This window comes from Melospiza georgiana, chromosome 7 (assembly GCF_028018845.1).
Source record: "Melospiza georgiana isolate bMelGeo1 chromosome 7, bMelGeo1.pri, whole genome shotgun sequence".
Lineage (NCBI taxonomy): Eukaryota > Metazoa > Chordata > Aves > Passeriformes > Passerellidae > Melospiza > Melospiza georgiana.
In genome coordinates this window covers 31,455,515-31,480,559 of record NC_080436.1, presented here as the reverse complement: position 1 = coordinate 31,480,559, position 25,045 = coordinate 31,455,515, and the positions used below count along the sequence as shown (strand labels likewise).

The 25,045-nt window shown below is 49.6% G+C and overlaps 1 protein-coding gene across 1 annotated transcript in view; it reads left to right on the top strand.

Moving 5' to 3' along the window:
• Positions 1-8,789: 8,789 nt before the first annotated feature.
• Positions 8,790-25,045, top strand: part of HEG1 (heart development protein with EGF like domains 1) — a 51,577-nt gene continuing 35,321 nt past the window's right edge. The window contains exon 1 of the mRNA XM_058028510.1: positions 8,790-8,961. Within this exon, the coding sequence (XP_057884493.1) occupies positions 8,790-8,961 (172 nt within the window). The remainder of the gene's footprint in view (positions 8,962-25,045) is intronic.

Sequence of the window (25,045 nt, the reverse complement as noted above, 5' to 3'; positions counted from 1 at the left end):
ACTGAGGGGAGAAAATGGAAATGAAAGGGCCAGCCTGGGAAGTGATGAGTTACTGAAGACAGTATAACCCTTTTAAGGAATTCAATTTTAAGCCCTATTGAGTTCTAAAAAAGGTTGCTGCTCTAAAAGCTTACAACACCCCATTTCAGATGTCCTCTGGGTGACTGGGGACACTCTGCCTGGGAGCAGTGACGCTGGCAGCAGGAGCCAGTGCCCCACTCCCAGCTGTGCCACGGATGGATGCGACCTTCCAGGTCAATTCACTTCTCCTCTAGGCATGAATTTCCCTGCTTGTAATACAGTAATTTTCTACCTCAGCATTTCAATTACCAAGGTCTTAGAAAGTATTTTAAGACATTAGACAATAGGCCAGAATCAGTGGCAAGTACAAGAAGATTATGAAGTATATTCACAACTGAAATCGCACATTTAAGTGCAGCAATGCAGGATAATGACCTCTTCTGTAAAACTGTGAAATTATGTCTTAGAAGCTGTTCATAGTTATTTCCCACATCCTTTCTGATGTGAGAGCTGAGACCTGATGAAATAGCTGGGCCCACTTAAAGCACCTCCTGGATGAAGGGACAGATGGTTCAGAATTGCTTTAGCAAAATAACTTCACCCCCAGCACCACACATCAGTTCTGACATTATGAGGAGGGGGAAATCACTGCCTTTTACTTTGTTTCATCTCTGATAATTTCAACCTTTAGATTATTTATTTCTCTTTCTGTGCAATAAAAGCCTGAGACACCAGGAACTCCTCTCCATCCTTTCTGTGGGCACTCTCAATGCCTTTGAGCACCATTCCACTTGCCAGTGCTAAGTGCCCTGGTGTTGCTGGGTGAGGGGAGTCCCATCCCATGGCCTGACCAACTGCAGCTTTGGCTCTTTCCTTTTTTTTACAGAGGGAGGCACAGGAAGCTTTCTGCTGACATGGAGAAAAGAGCCACCTTGGCGCACTGCAGAAAGTGTATTCATTTCTCAAGGTTGCAGGTCTTGGACTAAGTGCTTTTAACTTTAATTATCTCAACAGAGGCAAGAGGAAAGTTGTGTTTGTGTGACCTGCTCTGACCCACCTCAAATCAGTCACTCAGTGTTGGAAACACCTTTCCAGGATTCCTTCCTGCCTGCCTCTTGCTGGTGGTTCCCAAGGAATCTGAATCTGCTCTGTGTATTTTGGGCCCATGTTGAAGATTCTCCTGGGGCCAGCGGCTCCAGAGAGCCCTCCCTGTGCTTGTAGCATCCTTAACCTTGGCAGATACCCCGGTTGTACAAACTTCAAACACTCCTTGGTGCTGCCCCACTGCTGGCAAGCTGCTTGGTGCTGTGTTACAGTTTCATACCTGATCATAATGCCATTACTGTAAAATCTTGTATTTCACAAAGTCCGGTCATGTGTGCGGTCCCTTTCCTCCCGAGTCAAGGATTGCTCAGCCCCGCATTTCCCTGTAGCTTGAACAAAAGAAAACCCCAGAGCATGGCATGAAGAGATGAATAGGCAGAAATTCCTAGATAGCTTCTTTGTTGGCTACTCAATAATTTAATTCCCTTCTTAAAATACGACATGACTTAGGAGATCCAGAGAGGGAGGGTGGGGAAGGTCCTTGGCTGTCTATCTTGCTCGCTGAGAAGTTGCACTGGTTGAAAACAGATAATTTGGTGGAGAGTGTTTGCCTCTTCAACACTGTGGCCCCTACTTGTCCCCAAAACTGGGATGTGATGGCCCTTGGTCTAGCAGTAGTGGGAGGAGGTCCCCCAGCTTTGCTTTCAGCTAAGTGTGCAGCAGCTGTCCCCTTCTCCTGCCACCACTGTCCAGCAGCCCTTTGCACCTCTGGAACATTCTGGTTGTGTTTGTGTGCTGGCCAGGCCTCTGCTGGCTGCCAGGGAGAAGCAGCGTGCTGTGCCATGCAGGGGCTGGGGAGGGGACACCTGGAGGGCTCTGGGTGCAGGGATGGGGTGTGCCTTGGTGTGTCTGGAGAGAGGCAGCTGTGGCTCTGGCATCAGCGCTGGATGGTTATTGCTGCTCTTGACACCTGGCAGTGGAGGGAAGGCTCTGCAGAACACACTGTTCCAGGGGTTTCTGGGGGCTCCACATGCTGCTGCTGGAGAAACTCTACCACCTCCTTCACTGGCACCTCCACCACCACAGCAGGAAGCAGCTCCCTCCATCACCTGGTAAGCACAGGCACCTGCTCCTTCCCTTGTAGCTGCAGGGGGAAATGCATCACACAACCCTTGCTGCATCACAGGCGAAGAGTACAACCTTCCTGGGTTATGCTTGGAAAGGACATGCTGATCTTCCCTGGAGCATTACCTCAGGTGTAGTTTATGGAAAGAGTGGCAGGAAGCCTTGTTTTAGCACCAGTAATCCTGCAGTCTGGGCAGCATTGGAGACCCCATGAGACACTACAGGAACACAGGGCTTTGCACCAAGGAAACTTTTCTAGCAGGAAAGAAAGCAAGCAAGCAGTTGTACAGCTAAAGATCATGGTGTCACTTCAAAAATGGCTGTAGCTTTGGTTGCACTCTAAAAAAATGGGTGAAATTAGGTGGACAGGAATTTATCATCTTCGCATTTAGTGAAGAGAAGAAATGGGGGTGGGGATTGCTCCTGTGAGTGGAAATGTGCTGCTTTCATCCCCTGAGAGCCCAGCTGAGCCTCCACATGCTGGGGATTTCATGAAGCTTCAGGTTCCCTGAAGGTGAGTCTGCTCTGAGCATCAGATGCCTCGTTGTATATCAAGGTTGCAGCTTGGCTACTGTAATTATGGAAAGGCCTTACTGCTTTTTAAGTCATGTGAGATTTTTTTATCATCCTATAATTATTTTCCTTTTGGTTTGAAATTTGATATTATTATTATTATTATTATTATTATTATTATTATTATTATTATTATTATTATTATTATTATTATTATTATTATGATATTCTGCAAAGGGTCAAGGTGTGAAAACATTTGTTTTTGAGAGAGATGTGGATATGGTGCACAGTTTGGTTCCTTTTGAAGGCTCCAGCTGTAAATTGGTCGCTCCACTTTTGATGGTTTCCTTTGCAGAGCATACAAGCACAAAAGGCGGGTGAGGATAAATATTTTATTACTTGCTTTGCTGGAAGCTCATGCTGCATTTATGATCCCTTAGCACTAAGAGGGTCCAGAAATTGGAATTTTATGCCTCAAAAAACTTCCAGCACAAATAGTCAGGACTAAGAATGGGCAGAAAAACTGTTGTGATATTGGCATTAAGAGACGGTTTGTCAGTTGGTATAAATTGTCATCCACATGGATCTGTGTCCCATTAGGAGTCTGCACAGGGACAATCAAGCTCATTAAATCAAACTTAGCTCAAACTTGTCTTTTTTTTCACTGTCCTCTTGTCCTCTCTTGATCAGCCTTGAGTTTCCTTCAATGGTTATTTCTGTGTATGGTGGCCAAAATATCAGACACCTGCCATGGTCACCTCTTCACAGCTGATAGGTGTGACCACAGTGTTGAAGCAGCAAAGAAGGGTGACAATATGTAATGATGCTTGTGTGCATGGCTGAATTAAGGCACAGGGGGCTTTCTGTGCCTTATGAGGTGGTTTGTTCTCAACCATGTGGCTCTGATTTAGATTCAGACAGGCAAAGTTTCTTAAACAGCATCATTCTTACACCTGCAAGGTCAGAAGAGATTTGCTGGAGCACAAGAGCCAGCCTAGGATTAACATTTAGGTTAGTGGGAAATTGAAGTTATTTGAATTATTGCCCTTGCCTGGTGAATTTTAGAGAGGGTAATTACAGGGATAAAAGAGAGGAGATTTTGTAGACAACCTATAAATTTGTTAGCTCTGTATGAAAGTGGAATATAACGCTCTTGTTATGTTCTGCAGTGGTGTCTTGCTGCAATCCAGATTTGGCACAGCATCCCTTAAACCTGAGACAAGGTGAGACCTCAGCGGTAACAGCCTCAAAAGCTATGGATGAGAGGCTCTAGCAGCAAACTGCAGGCTAAAAATAAATCACTTTAAAGCCCATACGGCACAGGAGAGGCTCCTTTCCTCTCTGCCTTCTGCTCCTTGTGGCTTTTTTCATAGGATTTTTGTGCTCATATCCCCCAATACCTGGGATTTGCCCTCCTTATGCAAGAGCAAACAGAACCACGGGTGCTCCCACAAACCTGGTGATAGAGGAGCACACCTGTAACTTTATTGGATCCAAGTGTCTCTTCTAAATTTCACTGGGGGCTTCTTTCCAGATTTAAGGGCACTGCTCTAAAGTGTTTAGCTCAGCTGCAGAATATCTGGGTGTGCTCCAAACCAGAGTTGGTGGAAAAAGGTCCTGAAAGAAATAAATAAGAAATTTAAAATTGCTTCTTCCCAGATAGATTCGGATGGCTGGTTTATTTTTTTCCCCTCAGAAAATAAGGGATTCTTTTTTTCCAATGACAGGATTCAAAATGAAACATCAAGTTGTGCATTTTTCTGTGAGGGATGAAGAGGGATCACAAGACCCGTATCCATCCTGACCTCCAAATGTCAAATACCTGGAACAAGCTGCTTCCAATGGCGGTACGAGGCAAGCAGTTTTTGTTAAAATAAATCAATAAAATACCACCAACCCCAAAATTTCAGGAATAATGGTCACGTATTAAGTGCCTTTTGGATGATTGGTGTCTGTTAATGGATGGTTTGTGGCATCAAGAGGAGATGTGAAGGTAATTAATTACTCAGTTAGGAACTATTTGTCCACTTTGGAAACTCAGGGCTTTTAATAACAAATTCCAGGAGGAGAAAATATTCACTTTGTACCTTAATTCATCATCAGCTTAAAACTTGTCTGAGGTTTATGAGCCTGATCCAAGTTTTGGACAGATCTGGGATGAGTTTCAAGGGAGCTGCAGGAGTTTCATGACATTGGCTGTGCTGTGAAAGGCTCCTATGGAACCAGAGGGAAGGGACTGGTTACTGTAATCCTCACAAAGTGTTACAGAGATGCCTCTTCTGCAGAGATTCTCATGGTTTTTTGGGATTTCAGACCAAAATAATGTAGAAACCACAAAATTTTGTCACGTCTGTAGCCCCTCAACCTGGAAAGTGGAAATCAAGGTGAAAGAAAAACACACTCTGTTTTTCCCTCCCCCCAAAACAAGGTGATGGGCAGGTTTCAATTAATCAATATCAATCATGTTTTATATATAGCTTTGTTAGAGGCTTCCTATGTTGATGAGGTTGTTTGTTTGTTTGTTTGTTTGTTTGTTTTTAACTCCTTTGCTGTGTGTGGAATGTGCTGCTTGCTTTCAGCTGGAAATGCTAAATGTGCTCTGTACATGATTTGGGGAGGCGTTTGAGGTCACAGCCTCTTTCAGGAGGATGCTGGGGCATTACTCGACATCAGGCTTTGCCTGGCCCATCTGGCTCCTCAGACATGATTTCATGCATTTAAATCTCCTATTACAAGGAGGATGGGGAGCAGCCCTCGGCCCGGAGCTGCCCTGGGAGCAGCATCAGCAGGATGCTGCAGCGGAGTGTGTGGTGTGCCATGGGGATAAACAACTCCAGCACCACATGGGGAAAAGCCAAGTGCTGGTGGCCTTCACTGAGACCTTGTGCTCCACACAGCCACCTTCATCCTGCTGCAGTTCTTCCTTCTCCCACCACCGATGCTCCTTTCCCAGCCCCCAAGGGTGTCAAACCCATCACATGGATGGTGGGGTTCACATCCTCTCCACACTGCCCTCTGCAGCTCCAATGGGTAAAAGAGTATTTTTTTAATGAAAACCAACAAAGTGAGGGTTTTTTTTTTTTCTCTGTTGTTTTCACGTGGCTGTTGAAACTGGAGCTCAAAAATATCAGTCATAAATTGACTCCTTATATTCCTTACGAAACCCTGAAGGTAGGAATAAAAAATAAGATGGCAGGAAAACACAGTAGCTTTAAATTTACAGGCACTAAACCTTGACAAATCAGATACCTGTGGGGGAAGGGACTGCATTTAGGAAGTCTGAAACTGACTGAATGTCGGTGTTTCCTTTCCAGGTGCTTGTAAATAACATGCTGCTCATGGAACCATGATGGAGAGAGCAGGGAGGTTATTTTCTGATGGTGAGAACTGGTTTAGACCCACAGGTTCACACCTGTGGGGCCTTGGCTGGGTCTGGTGAAGGCAGCTCACCACTGCCATGGGCTTCAGAGGCTGCAGTGGCATTCCTGTCCCAGCTATACCAAGCCCTGCCAGGATGTGGCTCATCCAAGGGCACATGGATGGCCAGCGTTTCCTGCTGCTGGCCCTGCACTCGGACACACCATCCTCATGGTCACAAGTGCCCTGTGTGCTTCAGAAATGCAGCAGGTCAGGCAGGTTAAATGGCAGATTTTGGGAGGATATCAGCTACCCCCTTCCCCCACAGGCAGAGGGGGTTAATTCAGCCTTCCCTGCTTTCCTAGCTGGTGGCACTGCAGAGTAGGCCGTGCTATGGGGGCACGGAGCCATTCGATACCATTCCACATGGGCTGTTCCTGCAGAAGTGTTTGGTTTGCATTTGCCTATGTCTGCTATGCCTCTCCATGGGCCTGTTGAGGGAAACAGTAGGAAGAATTTATTGAGATCCTTTTGGAAAAGCATTTGATACTGTGCTTCCTGCTTGTTGGATTTACAGCTTGGAAGGATGCAGTAAGAGTGGGGAGCTGCTGTGTGGCTTGGATGTTAGGGAAGTCTCTTGGAAAAGGTGGGGGAAAGGGAATGAGCTCTAGACTCTGTATTAGGGCCCTCAGGCATGAGAGTGAGGGGACAGGAGAACATCCATTTCATGTCAGGGCAAAGTTTGGTTTTGATTTGCTCCCTGCAGCCCTGAGGATGCATCCTTGGCCTCAGAGAGGTTTCTGTGGCCCTACTGCCTTATGTGTATTGCACAGTTAAAAAAATCAGATTTGCTGGTTGGAAGGTGCTTCTTTCCAGGGACTAACAAAACTTTCTAAAGAATCATATTTATTACTTACTATCTTAATAATTGGTAGCATGGAGTCCTGTATTTTACGTAGAAAGATATCCCCAAGTGTTTGAGCTGCTGCATTGCACTACCTGTGCCATCTCCCAAAGTATCAAAATTCTTCACAACTCCTCCCCTGAGCTTTAGCTGTATATTGGTCTCTCTGTCTTATCAAGACAGAAGCTTTGTTTTGCACAACTATTCCATACAGAATGTGTAAATACCTGGACACAGAATGAAGAGGTCTAAAAACGTCCTCTGTAGATCAGGCACCTTGGTGTTGCCTGTGGCTTCTGGATCACTCCATTTGCCAGGACTGGGGTGCTTGCTTGAATGACTAAAGCATAATCCATGATTGGTTTGTGCTTCACGTCCAAAACTGAGCAGCTTGACTTGTTCCTTGGGTTTAGCCAAATTTGAAGCAAGAAGATGGCAAAAGCTATAGGGAGTAGACTAGAGCATGGATTGATAGAGTGATTCCTCAGAGATGGCATGGAGAGAAAAGCCCGGGGGCAGAGGAGAGCCGTGTGGGGTAAAGCCAAGGCCCTTGGCGTGCTGGTGTGGGCTCATCAGTGCCACCTCTTGGGTGGAAAGAGGCTTCCAGGAGAGTTTGTGTGCGTCAGCCTCCGACTTCTGCTTTCGGTGAAGGGCAAGGCGGGCAGCGGGGGGCTGTGGAGCGGACCCCGGCTTTGCTCGGTGCTGCAGCCGTCCGGACGCGGTGAGTTGTCACCAGCTACGCTCTCCTCCGGAAGGTCGGGTTCTGCTTGGCTTGCGGAAATCAGGTCTGGTTCTGAGGCAGAACCAGAGGGAAAGTGCAGGGCCCAGGAGCGACTGGAGGGGAGAGGTGGGCCAGAGCGGGTTTGTGCTCCCCGGAGAGGGAGAGCTCAGGTGGACCTTAAACCCGGCACATGGGGATGCCGGCAGCCCCGGCAAAGCCCAGCCCACTGCTCTGCGGCGTGCTCCCTCCCAGAGCTAGGAGCATGAAATTGAAGGGGAATTTCAGAACAATGAAGGGAAATCCTTTGCCTCCCGTACAGCCCGGCCTGGGAAATTCACCACTGCCAGAAACTGCACCCTCAAACGCTGCTGCCGGCGTTCAAAAGGGAGTCAGCTTTATAAGCAAGAAAAAAGCTGAAGTTATTTGCCAAGGACTCGATTTCGATGGGATTTAAGTTCAGGGCGGGAGGGGGGATGACCCGGCCGTGCTCGCCGGGTGCGGGGCCTGCGCGCTGCCCGCGTTTAATGCGGAACCGAACCGGGGCAGCTCCGCGACGGCCGCGGCGGCGGGCAAGGGGGTCGTGCTCGCCCGGCGCGGTTGGCAGATGCATCAGGAAAAATAAAGTAGAAGTAAAAAGGAGCGTTATTATTATTATTGTTATTACTAGTGCTAATAGTCCCGGTGCTGCCGCAGCCAGCCGGGTGAGGGAGCGGGCGGCCCGACGGCTGCGCGGGGCGGGAGGGGGCGGCCGCTGGGGGCCGGGCCGGGCCGGGGTGGGGGGGGCCGTGGGGAGTCGGGCCATGCCGAGCCGAGCCGAGCCGCGGCTGGGTGATGTCAGGCTCGAGGAGGAGCCTCCGCCGCCTGCCCTTTTACTTTCGGGCGCCGGCACTTGGCCGCAGGCTGCTGCCGCTGCTGGCCGGGCCCCCCCCTCACCCCCTCCGCTATGGGCACCCCGCACTTTTAAGGCGCCGCCCCGAGGGGGGGGGGCACGGGGAATTCATTAAAAAATCGCTATTTACGTGGTTATTCATTGCCCCGCTCCGGGTATGTGAACAGCCACCCCCCTGCCCCCCCCCGGCTCCCCTTGCATCCACCCCCAGCGCCATGCCGGCAGCCTGCACCCTGCTGCTGCTGCTGGGCTTGGGGCTGGTCCCGGTCCCGCCGGCCGGCTCGCTGCCCCTCGCCTCCCCGCGGCGTCTTCCTCCACCTCCCCCTCCTCCTCCTCCGTCCCGAAACCGTCTCGGCCGCCCTTCCTCGCTTCCCGCCGGCAGCCCGGGTGAGTGCTCCGCGATGGGGATGGGGAGAAGGGGACGGACGGGGTTTCGTCCCGGCAGCGGCCGGAGAGTGCGGGGTCCGCGTGGTGCGGGTCTCTCGTGGTGTGGGACCCCGCGCTGTCCCCACGGCACCGCTGCTGTGGGTGCTGAGCATCCCGACATCACCAGAGCTGGCTCAGCTGGGAAGTGTAACACTCCCCCCCAGTTCCTTTTCCTTTTTAACCTTGCCCAGCTCACTGTCCTACAGCTGCTTCAGTGGGTGAAGGTTTGAGATGGGAATGGTGGGTGGGAAAGTGTAAACACGTTGTGGCTGTGTGGACAGACTGGAAGGCGAGCAGTGCAAACTTCACCGAGGAACTTGAGAAGGGTTTTGGGGGACACCAGGAGTGCTGTCCACATGTGTTCACCCATCCAGGTGGGAAACGGGGGTTCCTGTAGGTGATCTTCGGGATCTGGGCTGCCTCCTGCTTGTCTCCAGCAATGCTCTCATCTCTCCTTAGGTACTGACCCCTATCAGGTGTGGGGACAGATGCCATCAGCTCTCTGTAAATACCCTCCTTTTCTAGTCGCCTACAGACTGTCAGATTAGTCATGTATAGAGTCAAATTTTTCCTTTTATGCCACATCTTCAGTGCTATTATCACAAGCAGTGCCTAGTTTCGTGCTTTACAGATTGTGCTGAATGTGGTTCCAGCACAGGATAAATCTTATTTTTCCCAGAACAAGCAAGGATGTTTCAAGTGTCATTCAGTAAACTGGCTCATTTACTCACCAAAGAAGGCACATAGCTCTAAGGATGACTAATTCTCAATGAGTTTGGAAAGCACTGAGTGTCTGCAGGTGGTATAAGGAATCCAATATGTCAAATTAATCCTGCGTAGGTTTTAAGTGGGTTTAAGCATTCATTGCCTGCCTAAACTGGACTGTCAAATTTTATCTTTTAATTTCTGATGTGGAGAGAATATTGTGCTTTGGAACTTGGGGTTAAGTTTAGTTGCATGGAGCTGTAAAATTTCAGGAAATGTGAGGAAGTACATTTATAACCTTTTCATTTTCTTCACAAACCCAAGGCATGTTTTTGTAGGATGTATCCAGACTAGACCAATGTATAGCTAGGGACATCAGCTGGAATGTAGCCTGCAGTGGATTAGAAAGCTCCTAACTAGCAGTGCTTGTGAGAGCAGCTTTGTGACTAGGATACTGCATGGAAATGAAGGAGATTTGGGTCTGTTCCCAGCTCAGCTACTTCTTTGTGCCTCTCCAAGTATCGGTTTGCCCTCCAAACTGGGAGAGAATAATGCTGTCTTACCTGCTACCAACCTTGTGAAGATAAAATCTGCAACTTGCCAGCAAACTGCTCACCTATTATTTGTTGAAAGCTGCGCAGATTCCTCAGCGGACAGAAAAAAAAAATTATTTTAATCTCAGCTTTCAGTCTGGCATCTTTTCCTGTGACCTTGATGACTCCTGAGAGTCAGTAGAGGAATGCATTTCCTTTGTTAGGAGTCTGAAAAGCTCGGACTATGTGTCCACATGCTGGAAGAGCCATTTGTCAGCCCACAGTGCCTGGCTGGCGGGCTCGGGGGTGCAGGCTTTGCTCCGTGCAGCCAGGGCTCAGCAGCCACAGGTGCTTGTGAATGATGTCAGGCACAGCCAGGAGGAGCAGGGCATGCCGTGAAGGAGTGACAAACAGCCCAGCAGTAGCTCTCTCCCCAGCAAACGGCACCGTGCATTACCCTGGCTCCTGACAGCTGCGATTCACTCGCTGTTAGCGCCAGCTCCATGCCTGTCAGTCACGGGAATTGTCTGGTGCTGCAGGAGCGGGCTGGGGATCCCCGAATCACCCTCAGGTTGAGCTGCAGACTCCAGAGCAGTCCCTCTTTGTGTCACCACTGCTCCTGCCCCTCTGGAGGCATGTCCCACCTTTGAAAACACTTGCTTGAAGCCGGGGGACCATTTCTTGTGAACCCATCACCCTGGCACTGCCAGGAAATGAAGATTACATCTCCCTTTGCAGCAGTCTGGGGCTGGGTGGCAAAAGCCCTTCCTCAGGCCGGGCTTAGTGAGCAGATGGTGAGGGAGTGGGTGTAGAAATGGGGCTTCTGAGTCTCTCACAAAGCGTGGGGCAAGGGAGCAGGGCTGCCCTTGCAGCCTCACCGCCTTCCTGGCTGGCCTGTGCCTCAGCCTGCATCTGGCGCCCTCCCTGCCAGACCCTCTGTGGGCTTGTCTGCTGGGAGATGAGGACAGATGGCTTTAGCCTGTGTTTATAATACTGTCTGAACCCAAGGACAGTAACACAGGAAAAAAAATAGGTGAAGTAGGAAGCAAGAAAGCTGGTGACAGTCAAGTTAAAGCATTACCAAATCTCTCCATGAAATCTCTTCTGGCACAACTTCACATGGGTGCTGAATGAGCTGAAGGGCACTGTCTGCCACCAGCCTGGGTCAGGACAGGGTTTGGTTACAAGCTCTGTCCTCCTGCAGGTCTCAGAATTTCAGGTTTCCCATCTGTGAAATGGGAATAATTCCAGTGACACCACAGGACAGCAGAGGTAACACCGAGCCCCTGACAAAGTCACTGTGGCTGGGGTCTCCCTGTTCCTGCCATGTCCCTTTTCCTGCCACTTCTACCCTCACAGGTGCCCTGCCAGGGTGCCCAGCACAGCATGGAGCTGCTGGAAATGGGCTTTCCCTGAGAAGCTGATCTGCTTTGCTGCCATCTGTGTCTGTCCTTCTGTCCCTGCTCCCTCTCTCCCATGGCAGGTGCCACCTTTCTATGCAGCTTCCCTGGTGGGAGCCCTGGCAATGAGGTGTGAAATTGCCTGAGAAGGAACCAGCTTTAGTTGCAACAGAGATTTAGGCTGGCTGCTGGGAGAAACTTTCCAAAACTCTCAGAAGGGGTAAACAATCTGTATTTATTTATGTATATTTTTAACTTTCTGCCTGAAACTTTGTGTGAGGAATAAGCAAAGTTAGGAGGGGGGAAGAAGATGCTGAGGATGTTTGTTTGCACAAAGGTATGGTGTTGCCTCCAAACCTCCCTCACATTTTGCAGTATGTATTTTGTGGCTTCTGGGGGCAGAGCCCAGCTCTCCCTGCAGCCAGACTGATGCAGAGAGATGCAAGATGCTGCTCTCTGGCTTTGATGCAGTTTCAGGTGACTGTGGGTGGTGCAGGAAGGATGCTCCCTCCCCCTGTGGTTCAGGGACAAGGAAGAATTGCCTTCTGTGCCTCAGCACTGCTATCAAAAGGCTGCAGGGTTTTCCTGTCTCGGGCATCTTTGCTGCTCCTCTGTGAGCTCTAAGTGGATTTGGTTGGTGGGCTGTGAACATGAACTCCCCGGGGTTGTATGGATTTAGCTCTGCTCCTTTGGGGTGCATAATTTAAAGCAAAAAAGAAAAGACAAGGAAAAAAATGCACTTCAGAAACAGAGGAAGATTGGAGATCAGCTTTCCTGCCTGTTCCTCTTCTCAAGCCCTGGAAGGTAGCAGGGTTTGTCCACTGAGCAGCTGGGTTCACATCAATTTGTCGAAGCACTTGATGTGATATTAAAGTGCTAAGTGAGTGGTCTGAGGGATAGCTGTGTGGCCTGGCTGGCAGGGAGCACACAGTGATGGGCATTGATGGGCACTGCCATGCACAGTGACTGTGCTTGTGGGGGATGTGAACAGGCAGGGGCGAGGGGAGAGCTGCCCATTGCTGGGCTCCCCCAAAGTCTCATTTCCCAGCCCCAAACCACAGTGCCAGCCTGTGCCCATCCAGTAGGTGTTGGCAGCATGTTCTGCTCCAGCACCACACCACTTCAGAGGGATAATTTAACTTGCTGGATGTTTTTCTCGTGGCTGGGGGGACAAGGGAGATGGGCTGTTGCTGCCATGTTTGCAGGGGCTGGTACCAGCCTTGCTGGTGTGGGGGTGCATTCCTTAGCAAATATTCTTTTCAGTATCAGAAGTTGCAGATACTGATCTGTTTAGAGGAGTGTCAAGTTTCTGGGACAACTTGTTTCCTTCACCTGCTCTTACAGATACCAATTTTTGGGCTGCCAGTCAGAAAGTCTCCATGACTGAACTCTCAAGCTCTTGTATGTGCTCCATCCTCCCTCCATTCTCCCCACCCTGCTCATCTGCAGGGAGCATGTCAGAGCTGCTGAGACTGACTCCATCACCCTCACATCTCTCAGAGGTGGCAGAGGATTTTGCTCATTTAACAGAAGGGTCATGATACCAGGTTAGAGAGGCTGTTTGTTTTGGTGCTCATAGTGAAAATGAATGGATGCTGCTGACCGTAGCTGTTCACCCAAAATGTAAAACATGAAACTTTTTAGCATCAGTCTGGTTGTGTTGGTTTAAATGAAGCATTCATCCATGCTAACAAAATAACCCCAGCAGAATACAGAACTGTTTCAAATAACAAGCTAATCAAGCCAATAAAACCTGTCAGTACAGCAACAGGGTTTCAGTGCTGTGATGTAGAGATTAAGGCACCACCAACGTCCACAGCACTTCTGGAGCTGCTGCCAGAGGAACCTCCTGGCTGGCACTGTGGGTTCCCCATCCATAGGAGCTGTGTGCCATTTCCAAAACAAGGATAGCTACAGAATGGCGAGGTTCAGCTGTGGCTGAGCCTGCTGACTTTCTGCAGCACAGAAATGCTTTCTGCCTCTCCCTGTGCCATTCCAGCCACCTGGGGTGCTCCAGGCAGGGCTGCAACCCCTGAAATACCCCCAGAGAAATAGTCTGGAGCTGGATAGATTGTAGATAGTCAGTGTAAACCCTCTGGATTCTGGCTTTCCTTCCTCACATAGTGTCAAAAGAGTTTCTCTGGTATGGAGGGGTGAGGAGTCTGGAGGTGTCAGGATATTTCCAGGCAGACAAACTGCACTGCTGAAACCTGGGCTGATCCTCTCAGATGTGCACAGAGCTCCTCTGGAAAGAGGCAGGGCCAGATCCTGGCACCTGCTCTGGTGCCTCTCTGCTGTTGCAGTGGTGCAAAGCAGCACTGGGGCAGTTTGACCAGCTGGAGTGTCAGGAGGTGCTCCGAGCGAATCAAAGGTTGGTAGTTGGGAATATTCCCTTGAAAATGCTCAGTGCAAAATCCATAGTCTGTAGCTTGTCATGAGGCCTGAGTACCCCAACCACAGGCCCTGTTATTTACATTCAGTTGAAGATGTAGGTCATACAATAGGCTTTTTCTCTTTCCTGAATGGCTGAACACAGAAGGCAGAATCCAATTTTCAGTGGCAGCAGACCTGATTACAAATTCAAATTTTTATTTCTTTGAGCAGTTTTTGCAACATTTGCATTGTAATTTGCTGTTTCTGTAAATATGAGAGGTTCATTTGCTGGGATATTCATCCAGAGGAGATGCAAGAGGGCTACAAGCACAGGCGTGGTGAAAGAATGAAGTCTGTGGGTGCCTCTCAGGAGGAAATGGTTTTGTCACATCTGGCACCCCTTCTTTTTCACCATTTTCTGCATACATGCAGCTGATGTGTGTGCACCCATCACCATATATTTTTTAATGCCCAGCTGTTATATATATAACATCCTGCTGCTTCAGCAAGGGGCACAGTTCATGCAGAGTCTGCCTTCATCCTTTCAGGCTGAAATCATTCACATCTGAGGACAAGGAGAGAATTTTCCCACCCAAAAGGGAAATGATGTTGCATTACTGAGCAACCAGCCCAAGTAATAATATAATCTTAGAAAAATGCAGTTCCCTTGAGTAAAGGAAGCTCTGTAAACTTCAGCTCCTCCAAGCTATTAGTGTAGCTGTTGCCTGTGCTGTAGAAATGCTGCTGTCAGACCTGGTTTACTGAAGTGCTCTGGAGAGAACAGGGGAAAAAGGGGATAAGAACCAGCCCCTATATAAAATGAGACCTCTTGTAAGATCTGAGTACTGTGAGGTATATAATACAGATTTTAGGACCTTGGTTATATCCCTTATTTGCTCTTAATTTGTTTTTTTGTCTCATCTGGGTGCTGGAGAGGGTGATGGCCACTCATGGTCATGAAAACATGGAGAAGGGACAGGCAGAGCCAGGCTGAGCACAGGGATCAGCTGGAGGAAGGTAAAATGATGCAAGGTTTCCACTCAGAAGGCTCAAAAGCCTGTGGTTTGTCCTCTTCTGCTTGCCACAGGATGTGTGGCCTTGGTGTGTGCTGTGGCTTGTCTTGGGCTCTGTGGGTGCTGAGTGTGTGCAGGGCCTGGGGCCAGGGCATGGACTCAGCCATGGGGAGCCCCCTGGGTCTGTGCAGCAGCTCCCCAGGCTGGGCACTCACTGGAGCCTGCTCTGCCAAAGTGCTGCTCTTCACAAAACCTGTAGGAACCTGCTGTCTTGGAGCCCCCTACCTTCCAGGCTAATTTGTTTTAATGTATGAGAACAAACAGAGCTGCCTCAGGAGCTTCATCCTTTCAGAAACCAGTATGAAATGCGTGAGATATAAAAAATTATCATTTAAAAAGTGCCTGAAATGCATAAACAGCATGGAATAACCTACAATAATAGGGTGTAATAACCTACAAACTATTGCTGCTGCTGTGCTGCTTCCCCCATCCCTCGGTGGCTTTGGATGGAGCTATTTCCAGTTGCCTGTTCTCTGTGCAGGCAGGGCTGTTGAGGAGGGTTATATCTGCTTTTGCATCTGCTGTGCCCTTGACTTGGAGTCATTTGATAAATAGGTTTGCAGTTGGTTACTTAAGCATCTCCCAAGCTGCAGTCAGCATCCCAGCTGTGGGTGAGGGAGCACTGCTGCCAAAAGTCAGGATCTGTGTCAAGAGCCTCCTAAGATTTGGCTGTCTTTCCCTAAAACCCCAACTCCTGGAGTTGTCATTACAGGAGAATCACTTAGAGGGGTAGAACAAGAGCGTCTGGCTGTTGAGGTGGTAGATAGAAAAGCCTGGAAACTATTAGCTGCAATGCTAGGAGTCACAGAGGAAGCCCAGGTTGGGTTTATTTAAAAATACCACTAGCTCTGAGCTGGTCTCCAGAAGCTTTTGTGTCCAGACAGAAGGGTTGTTTCAGACACCCCTGCTTGGCATCTGCATCTGCAGGAGAAGTGCAGCCCTCTGCACTGTCCTGCTGTGCTAGGGGAAGAGAGGGAGCGCAGCAGGAATGCCGAGGGCAAACCCGGTTGTTCTCTGTCCAGCTGTTTGAATACCTTGTGCAAGCACCTTGACCTTGGTGGATTGCCTCTCCACTGGGAAAAACAAGCTCCATGTGCCTTGCCACTCTTTGCATGGCCATGGAGCAGTGCAGCATTCTGTGCTCTGGCTGACGGTGATCGTGTCACTTGCACTGTGACCAAATGCTGCAGGTCCTTCCCTTTGCCTTGCAGGGTGGACACCCCATCTTGGGCTTCCAATCTGGTGCTTGGAAAAAGTCCTCTGGAAGTGCCATGACCTTTGCAGTTGTTTTGCCAAGGCAAACATAGAGATGTTTGAGGGACCTTTTGCACAGCGGTTTGATGGCAACAAGGCTCCTGCCACTGAAGTTTGGGAGAAAATAACGTTTTCTTTTTAACTCTGAGATAAAGTCAGTGGGAAAGGAGTGAGGAGGAATTTTAAGTGGTTTGATAGAAAGGCATGCAGACTGTGCACAAAGGGTTAAGCCAGCAGGGTTAGCTGTTGTCCCAGGGGTACAGCCCAGGCTGCATTTCCCAGAAGACATCGAGTTGCACACACACATTAGGGCGTTTTTCTCAGCATTTTTCAGCAGGCTGTGATGGCAGAGGTTTTGAGGGCTGTTACAGGATCAGTCTCTCTCTGTTACCTCTTGCCTCTATAACCAGGCCAACACTGTGGTAATTTCTGCTGCCAGAACCACCCTTAGATTCCTGTGAAATCTCCAGAGCACAGAAGAAACCCTGTGCGGGCATTTTGGACTGATGGACAGGCTGCTTTGCTTACTGGTAGCAAAGGTGGGCTCTCTTGTTCCTTGAAGAGCATGCTAAAAGGCACTTCTGTCTCTGGAGTGACAAGAGGAATTTAGATCTATGGAGCACAATTATTCACGTCACTGCTTGTTAGGATGCTGGTGTTAACACCCTTCCTCTTGTGGAAAATCTCTTAAGCCCTGAGGACTGATGTGAAGCGTCACGCTCTGGTGAACTTTGCTGAAGCAGGGATGAATCAGACTAAGTTTGGCTTCAATGTATTGTCCAAAAGATGCCTTCTCTGATAGCCTAGGAGGACGGTTCTGCTGCCCACCCACCCAGGGTGTCAGGATTGATTTTGGGGGGAGGACAGTGCTTTCTGGAGTATGCATAAATTGGGGGGTTAATGTGGGAGTTTGGATATTTGAGGGGTTTTTCATTTGGCTTTGGTTTTGAGTGCTCTGTAAAAGCAAAAGGCAGGTCTGTAAGAGATCTCAAGACATTTCCCAAGGGATCTCGATATATCTCCTCCCTATCTTCTGGGATCACCCAGAATGGTAGATAAACACACCACTTTTTTAGAAATGAGAAGGATTTCACTGCATCTCTGAATAACTGTCCTACTACATCCGTGCCACTATAGGTAAGAAAACACTTTCTTATCAGGGAAACTGAAGCAGCTGATAGTTAAACCTTTTGCAAAGAAATATCCCAGACGAGTGTTGGCCAGGTTTGACCCTGCATTACTTGTAAGATCTCCCAAACTGACAAGGTAATTTAGCAATTTGGGGAGGAAATGCAGAAGGTAACCCTGTCTATTGAACTCCATTCTCTCCTGTGATGGGAATGATTTCCAGGAGTGGAAGCATCCACAGACCAACTGCGCATGATTTGAGCTCCTTGTCAATTGGAATCAAGGACCCTGATTGTGGAGCATAATGCTGCTCTTGTAATTCAGCCTTTATCTTTGTGCTGGAGCTGGGTATAATTGTATCTGTGTCTGGAGGGACAAGGAGAAGGGTTTCAGTGGCTGGTACTCACAAAGGCATCTTTAGAAACCTCCTCATCCCTGGTACAAGCTTGGTAGGGCTTAAATGAAAATACCCCTGAGTAGCTTTAGACATTTGAACAGTCATCATTGTTTGATTCAGATTTGGTTACAGGACTAACATCTAAATGTTAATTCTTTTTAGGACATTATCAGCTCTTTCAGCAAGTGCAGAATGGGGATGCAGTATTAGACCGTCAGCCAACTCTGCAGATAAAGGCCCTTTGAAAGGATGTTTCTTAGGAGGGAAACAATCAGGGAATGCAGAAAATCATGAAGATGGTCTCTTCTTAGGAACAGGTAGCAAATGTGATGCACGAGGAAAGCTAAATGAACCAGGAGGCTTTTAAATTGGGGAATGGGAATAACAGCAATTTTGTGGCCTCTGAGGACAGTCCCCAGCATGCAGTCAGAGATCCTCATCATCCTGTCCTGCAAAGTGCTGCTACACCTGGAGATTGTAGGGTGTTGTTAAGCTGTGTCACATGCTGGGTTAAGACTGAAGTTGGTGGTCACATGGATGTGCCAAGGCAGTTGATGTGTGGTGGCTCTGTGCTGGGTAGTCTGTGTCTTTGTGTGGGCAGGTGGGTTTGGGGCACAGATTTCTGTCCTCTCAGTATTCTGCTCTGCCTTGCTCACCACCCCGTGCCCGTATGCATCGAGGTAGGATGTGACCTGACCATGACTCCCCCTGAGCCCTCAGTGACATCTCAGATGGTGACAGCCCAGCCCTGCCCTGCTCCAGCACTCATTCCTACTGCTGCCCACATCTGAAAGAAGGTGTTTATTTTTCATCCTCCCTGAGACATTTGCAGGGAGGCACTGGAAGTGGTAAATCCCTTCCCCTGTTCTCGGAAAGGAAACGTGTGGCTGCCGAGGAGTGGCACAGTGGTGGCTGTGGGGCAGGACCTCTGTTCCAGCTGTCCCTGGCAGTGCTGCTCCTCTGCTTGTCAGTGGTGGCAGCTCTGCCAGTGCCAGGGGAGAGGCTTGGCTCATCCCCTGGAAGAAGGAGGGCCGGCGCCATCCTGAGCTGCCACCGCTGCTTCCGGGGCAGATCGGCGCGGTGTCATCTAGGAAATGTGATTTAGATCATCATCCTTTGGCAGCAGATGGGGGAAGGGAGGTGGGGGCCCTTGTCTCTTCTGGGGATTCATTTCTCTTTAAGCTGCTGTATTTATTTTTTTGCCTGTTTGCCTTTTTCTCCATCCCTTCGCAAGTCTCAGTGCCCCTTGCTGAAGGGCAGGAGCCACGAGAGGATCCATGGTTCCTGCTGCCATGACATCATGCCCTGCATCCAACCTGGGTGTCAGGCTTGGGCTACCCTCAGTTTTCCCTTGAGATGGGGTTGCATTTTTCTGGTCTACATGGAGGGAAGAATCCACTGAGCCTTGTGACTGCATGTCACCAAATAGCACCGATCGCTTGGCAGGCTGATGATTTTCCTGCATCCAAGAGGGCTCCTTGTCCCTCTCATCCCCACAGTGCCCTTGAGAAGTTGCTCAATTCCCAGGCTGGTCATCATCCCTGAAGTGACTGCCAGCCAGCAAAGCTCTTTGGCGTGTGCCTAATGTTAAGCACAGGGAATAGTTCCCTGGGGAGCTCTTGAGTACATTGCTGGAGTGAGGCTCTGGTCAAGACACCTGGACCAAAGCCCACCTGCGTCACTGAGCAGCATGGCTTGGTCCCCAGGGACTCGTGGCAGCCCCTGGCTGCTCCCAGCCTCACCTCTCAGCATTGCAGCACCTTTCCCTGCTCCTTCCTCCATCTTCCCAGTATTTATTATCCCTTCCTGTGTGTTGGAAGCAGGTCTTGGACTCAGACCACTTTGGAGCAGGGACTTCTGGTTTTGTTTCCAGAGTGGGATGTGAAAACACAGTCTTGTTCTCACCTGGGTCTGCAAAAGGCTGAGTCCTCAGCCCCTTGGGCAGATGTCCTTTGCCACTGCTTGGCATCACTTTTTGATACGCGTTGAGGTTTTGTGCAGAAAAATCTGTGCTTCAGCCCACAGTCCTTGCGGTTTTCAGGTAATTACAAATACCAATAGTTGGGGTGTTTCTTTCTCCTGCAAGATTTGTTTAAGTCAAATACAAGTCACTGAACTTATATTGGGAGTAAATAAGCTTCATGGAATGGCTTTGGTTATCATGAGGTCACACAGAATGAGCTAATGCTCCCTTCTGGCCTGGAAATTAGACTTTCCAGACAGCAAAATTTCATCCTGCAGGTTCTAAGCCTCTAGCACCTTTCCTTAGAGGGGAGCCCAAGCCCCAGGTCTGTGCAGTGCTCAGCCCCTTTAGAGATGCTCAGCCCTTATCACCAAAGCCCAGCCCTGCTGGGGGCAGGTTCCCTGTATTGCCAGTTTCAGTGAGCCTGGGCAGCTGCTGGGGTGAAAGCCATCCCGTGGGTTGTGGTGCCCAGCTAACAGGCAAAGTGCAGTGAAATCTCTCCACAGCACAGTGAACTTGCTGCCCTGGAAATATTGACCCCAAGCTGCACACCTTGCAGACAAATTCCAGGTTTCTGGAAGTATTTGTGCGAGAGGTCTGGAGAAGGAGCCACATTAGAAGTGAAGCTGTGTGCTTGCAGAAGCTGACAGCAGCCTGGTCCTGCTCCCTCCAGCCTCACCAGCCTGTTTCTTACCCCTTCACCAGAACTGTGCACACCACCATGGATTTTTCTCTTCCCCCCCCCATCTTTTTTGCAGCCAGGATGTTTTTTCTTGCCTTTTTATTGTTCCAGTGACCTAGCAACTCCACTTTGGTGGAGTCCTGCCAGGAGACTTCCTCCCCGAGCCGTCTGATAGTCTCCAGCAGCACTGCCCTCGGATGGGAGCAGAAGCTAAAATGACACCAGGCTGGGTCCCTGAGTGGCTTTTGCTCTGGCCTTGTGAGTGCTGGTGAGGGCAGCATTGCCTTCCCAACTAGGAAAGCTTCCAGGGGGCTTTAAAAACCTCAGAAAAAGGAAGGAGAGGCAACGCATGGGTGATATTTTCTGTAATATTTCTGCAGGACATTATAGAAAAGACTCGGGGGTTTTGGAAGTGAATTTGCTGATGCTGAGATTTAGCATTTGGGATCTGTGCTGCAGACAGGGTAGCTGGGGACATTTCAGCATTGCAGGGTTCAGGAAAGGGGATGGAGAGGAGGTGTGAGTGCTCAGAGAGCTGTGCACTTAGGGAACTTTATTTTGGCTTGGTTTTACTGATGTTTACTAAAAGCAGTAGAAAAGAAATCCCTTTGGTAAGTGCTTCTGGGGCTGCCTTCGCTCTGCCCTGGGCCTGCAGGGGCTTTTCCCACATTAACACTGGAGGGAGGCTTCCAGGGCAGAACAGAAATGAGCTGTCAAGCCAGAAAATATGGCTGGGTTTGGCTTTCTGCTCAAGAAAGGACATCAGGACACAGGGCCTGGGACACTGGAGGTTCAGTCTCCACTGGATGGATGGATTGAGATTTTACTGTAGCCCCAGCATGGTTATGGTTTTTTTAGCAGTATGGTAAGTCATGGCTTATCCCTGTTGGAAGTGGAATTTATATAAATGTATTTTTCAAGGACTTGATGATAAACCAGGACTTTTTCTTTCTTTTTTTTTTTTTTTTTTTTTTTTTTTTTTTTTTTTTTTTTTTAATTCAGTTGCTGAAAGCTGTTTAAAAACCAAAGTCTATGAAAAGAGGTTTGAGGATCTGCCCTGAGCCACGGGCTTGTGGTTTCCAGGCAGCACAGGTGGTCCCATGGATCCATGTGGTCTCAGGGATCTGTGGATTGAACCAAACTGCCCAAGAATGATAAGTAGGCAGCTTAGGATTACATGGGCTCGTGCAGGTGATCTGGGAGCCTGCACCTCCCCAGGGAAATGTTTAGGACACCAAAACTAAGAGGCTGTAAACCTCTTGATAAGCAGAACAATATCCTGTCCCTGCACTGTGCAGGTTTTATCCCAGTTGTGGGCACTCCATATGCATATATCCTGTGCTTTTAGAAAGGAACACAGATTTCTGTGTACTATTTATTTTGGAGATTCCTTACTGTTTTCTTGCTTTAGGGTACTGCTTTTAAGAGCAGTAATTGGATCCTGGTTTTTTTTCCTAAAGGCATCTCTGAGCATCAGGTTCTGGGATGGTGAAAAAAGGTGTAGGAAGCAAAAATGGCCTTTAGTATCCTCTGAGGTTTTACAGGTCCCGGAAGGGAGGCGGTGTGGAAGTGCAGAGTGGTTTTGTGTCACAAAGCAGAACTGCAGACAAGGTGCTGTGGTGTGGCACTGGAGTGTCTGGGGATGATGCTGATGTCCTCAGCCCTGGGGGCACCCATGGCTGGAAGTGGCCAGGTGGGCATTAACCGTGTGGCCCTTGGCATTCAGAGCTTGCAGGGGCTGCTGCTGCCATTAAATCCCCATCACTTTTCTTGAGCTGACATATTAAAGCTCTAGGCACCTTTGGTGCCTGCATAAATCCTTCCTATTATGGTTAAAGTGACAGAAGATCCTGTGAATTGCTGTCCTGCTCTGCCTGGGGGCCAGTGGGGAGAGGATGAGGAGCAGAAGCACCAGAGCAAGAGAGTGTGTCTATCGGATACTGCATCCAAACCAGCCCCCACAAAGGATGAGAGGCTCTAGTAAGGCTTCTGCACCTCTTCTCTTCCCCATACACCCTCTCTTGCCACCTCTCTTAATCCAGACAGAATAAATCCTTGTATAGATGTAAAAAAAAAGTAGCAGAACAGGGTTGACTGCATGTGGTTAAAAACCTCTTGCATTTTTCCCGCACTTAGCACACACGAGGGACCTTCCCCAAGCAGTATTATCAGCGTGTTTACTCTCAATTGACCCATCTCAAGTATGAATTTTTTTTTTACCCTCCATTTCATCCCACTCTGCTCACCCCCCCCCCCCCCGCCTTGAACTTCTTCTTTCAGAGCAAGAACAAGGAAGGAAATTGAAAATCCCAGAGAGCCCTGGACGGTCCAGATTTAGGGCTTGAGCTTTTGTTCGCACAAACTCGCTTGGCTCCTAACCGGCCTCCACCCATGATCCCGACATCCGCAGCAGCAGCCGCTCGTTCAAAACACAGCCCGGAGCCCAGAGCCCGGCCCCGGCAGGGCCCAGGGCCCAGAGCCCGGCCCCGGCAGGGCCCAGAGCCCGGCCCCGGCAGGGACCGGAGCCCAGAGCCGAGCCCAGAGCCCGGCCCCGGCAGGGCCCAGAGCCCAGAGCCCGGCCCTGGCAGGGACCGGAGCCCCAGAGCCGAGCCCAGAGCCCGGCAGGGACCGGAGCCCCAGAGCCCGGCAGGGACCGGAGCCCCAGAGCCCGGCCCTGGCAGGGACCGGAGCCCGAAACCCGGGGCCCAGAGCCCGGCAGGAACCGGAGCCCCGAGCCTGGAGCCCGGCCCCGCTCTGCTCCCGCTGCTTCTCCCGAGCTACCCGCCTTTCTTCCCAACCTCTCCCTACAGCCAGCCAGGAGTTTTCCAAGTCGGGATGAGTTTTTTCTCCCCTCCGCGAGCCTCGGATGATGTTGAGATTATGCAACGTTAACAGATGTGGGGTTTATAATTAGAGCTGCCTGTCCTCGGGAGGAGCCGCTGCGGGCACGGGATGATGCTCCCGCAGCCCCGGCAGAACGGCGGCTCCATGGGCGGCTCCATCCCCATCCCAGCGGGAATGCTCCCCAGGGAGTGCCCACCCTCCCCACGAGGGATGCTCCGGGTGAAGGGCTGCTCTGGACAGCCAGTCAGCTGCTCTTGGCTTTCCTTCTTTCCTTCTTAAATTTGTGTTCCCCTGTCAAGAAAGTATTTTTCTTGCCCTCGAGGGGAAAAAAATCCCATTTTCAGGGGAGCCGTGGGGCTGGGATAGCTTGTGGTGTGCCTTGGCTTGGCTACAATCTCCTGACAAATGTTGCCTGTGGGGATGCTGCTCTCCTGGCATCAGTAGGATACATCCCACCTCCCTCCCCGCCCTGTGTGTGATCACAGTCACTGCAGAAAACTTGCATTATTGTGCTTTTTGGTGTTGTGCTGACCCATGGTTGAGTTGTGAGCATCACCTAAATACTGCCTTGGTAGCAGCCAGCTGTGAAACAGGGCAATGCCTGTGCTGTATCACAGATGGAGACAGAAAATTGTTGGCCCAAAAGAGATTTTTCAGGAGTCTCACAAGGTAGATCTCCAACTGGGCTGCCAGGGGCAAGCCCAAAGCCTTGAGAAATCAGCTGGAACTTGATCTGTTTGTCCTGGCTGAGCTGTGTAACTCAGCTCACAGCAAGCCTCGGGCTTGTTATGCTTGCAAAGAAAAAGTAACTCTGAGCCTCGACCTGTCTGGTGAGCATCACTGCTAGTTTTCACTGGGAAGGAAAACACCAATCCAGTGGGTGGCAGGGTTTTGTGCTGGAAGTCAAATATTTCTCAGTGGCTGTGGTTATGTGGAGTTAAACCGTGCAAAGCTGTTGGCAGCTTAGGATGTGACGAAATTGTTGGTGACAGATCAGCACCTCAGCTAAAGGGCCACTCTGCTTTAAGCCCTTAATGCATCAGGGGAGGCCAGATGGTCCCGTGGGGAATTTTTGGGAAGAAGTTTGATCTGGTCTGTCCGCTGCAGAGGAGGGTCGTCTTTGAAGTCTTAATTTCTGCTGGCAAATCAAAGAGGATATTGTGGTTTTATCTTGCACTTCTGGTAGGCTTGATGGATGCGACATTTCATGTCTATTTTGTTGAACAACATGGTTTTTTTGGGGTTTCCTTACTACATGCTGTGGGTTGAATTTTCCAGTGTAGCTTATGCTCTGCACCCACTGATCTGGGGAGCTGAGCCTGTGCTAGCATGAGGTTTTCCTCCCTGCACCAGGACCTTGCAGGGCAGGGTTAAAAATGCCAGATGACTCTAAAAAGCCTGTGTAAATAATACCTTCTCATTCAGCCCCTCCACTGCCTGGCTGCACTCAAAGCCAGGTTTGCTGGCGCCCACAATAAGGGGAAGGGTTTTGCTTCAGTTTATTCCCAGCATCTCTGCAGAGCCAAAAGAAGATAGAGAACACTCTGAGGTGGGTTTGCAGGGCAAACAACCACCAGATAAGCAAACAGCAGTGTTTTAATTTTGAACTGGTCTCATTCAATCAAGGAACATAGCTGAAGGCACTGCTTGCTGGCATTTCCAGGGTTAGTTTTTAAGAAGTGGCAGTGAAATG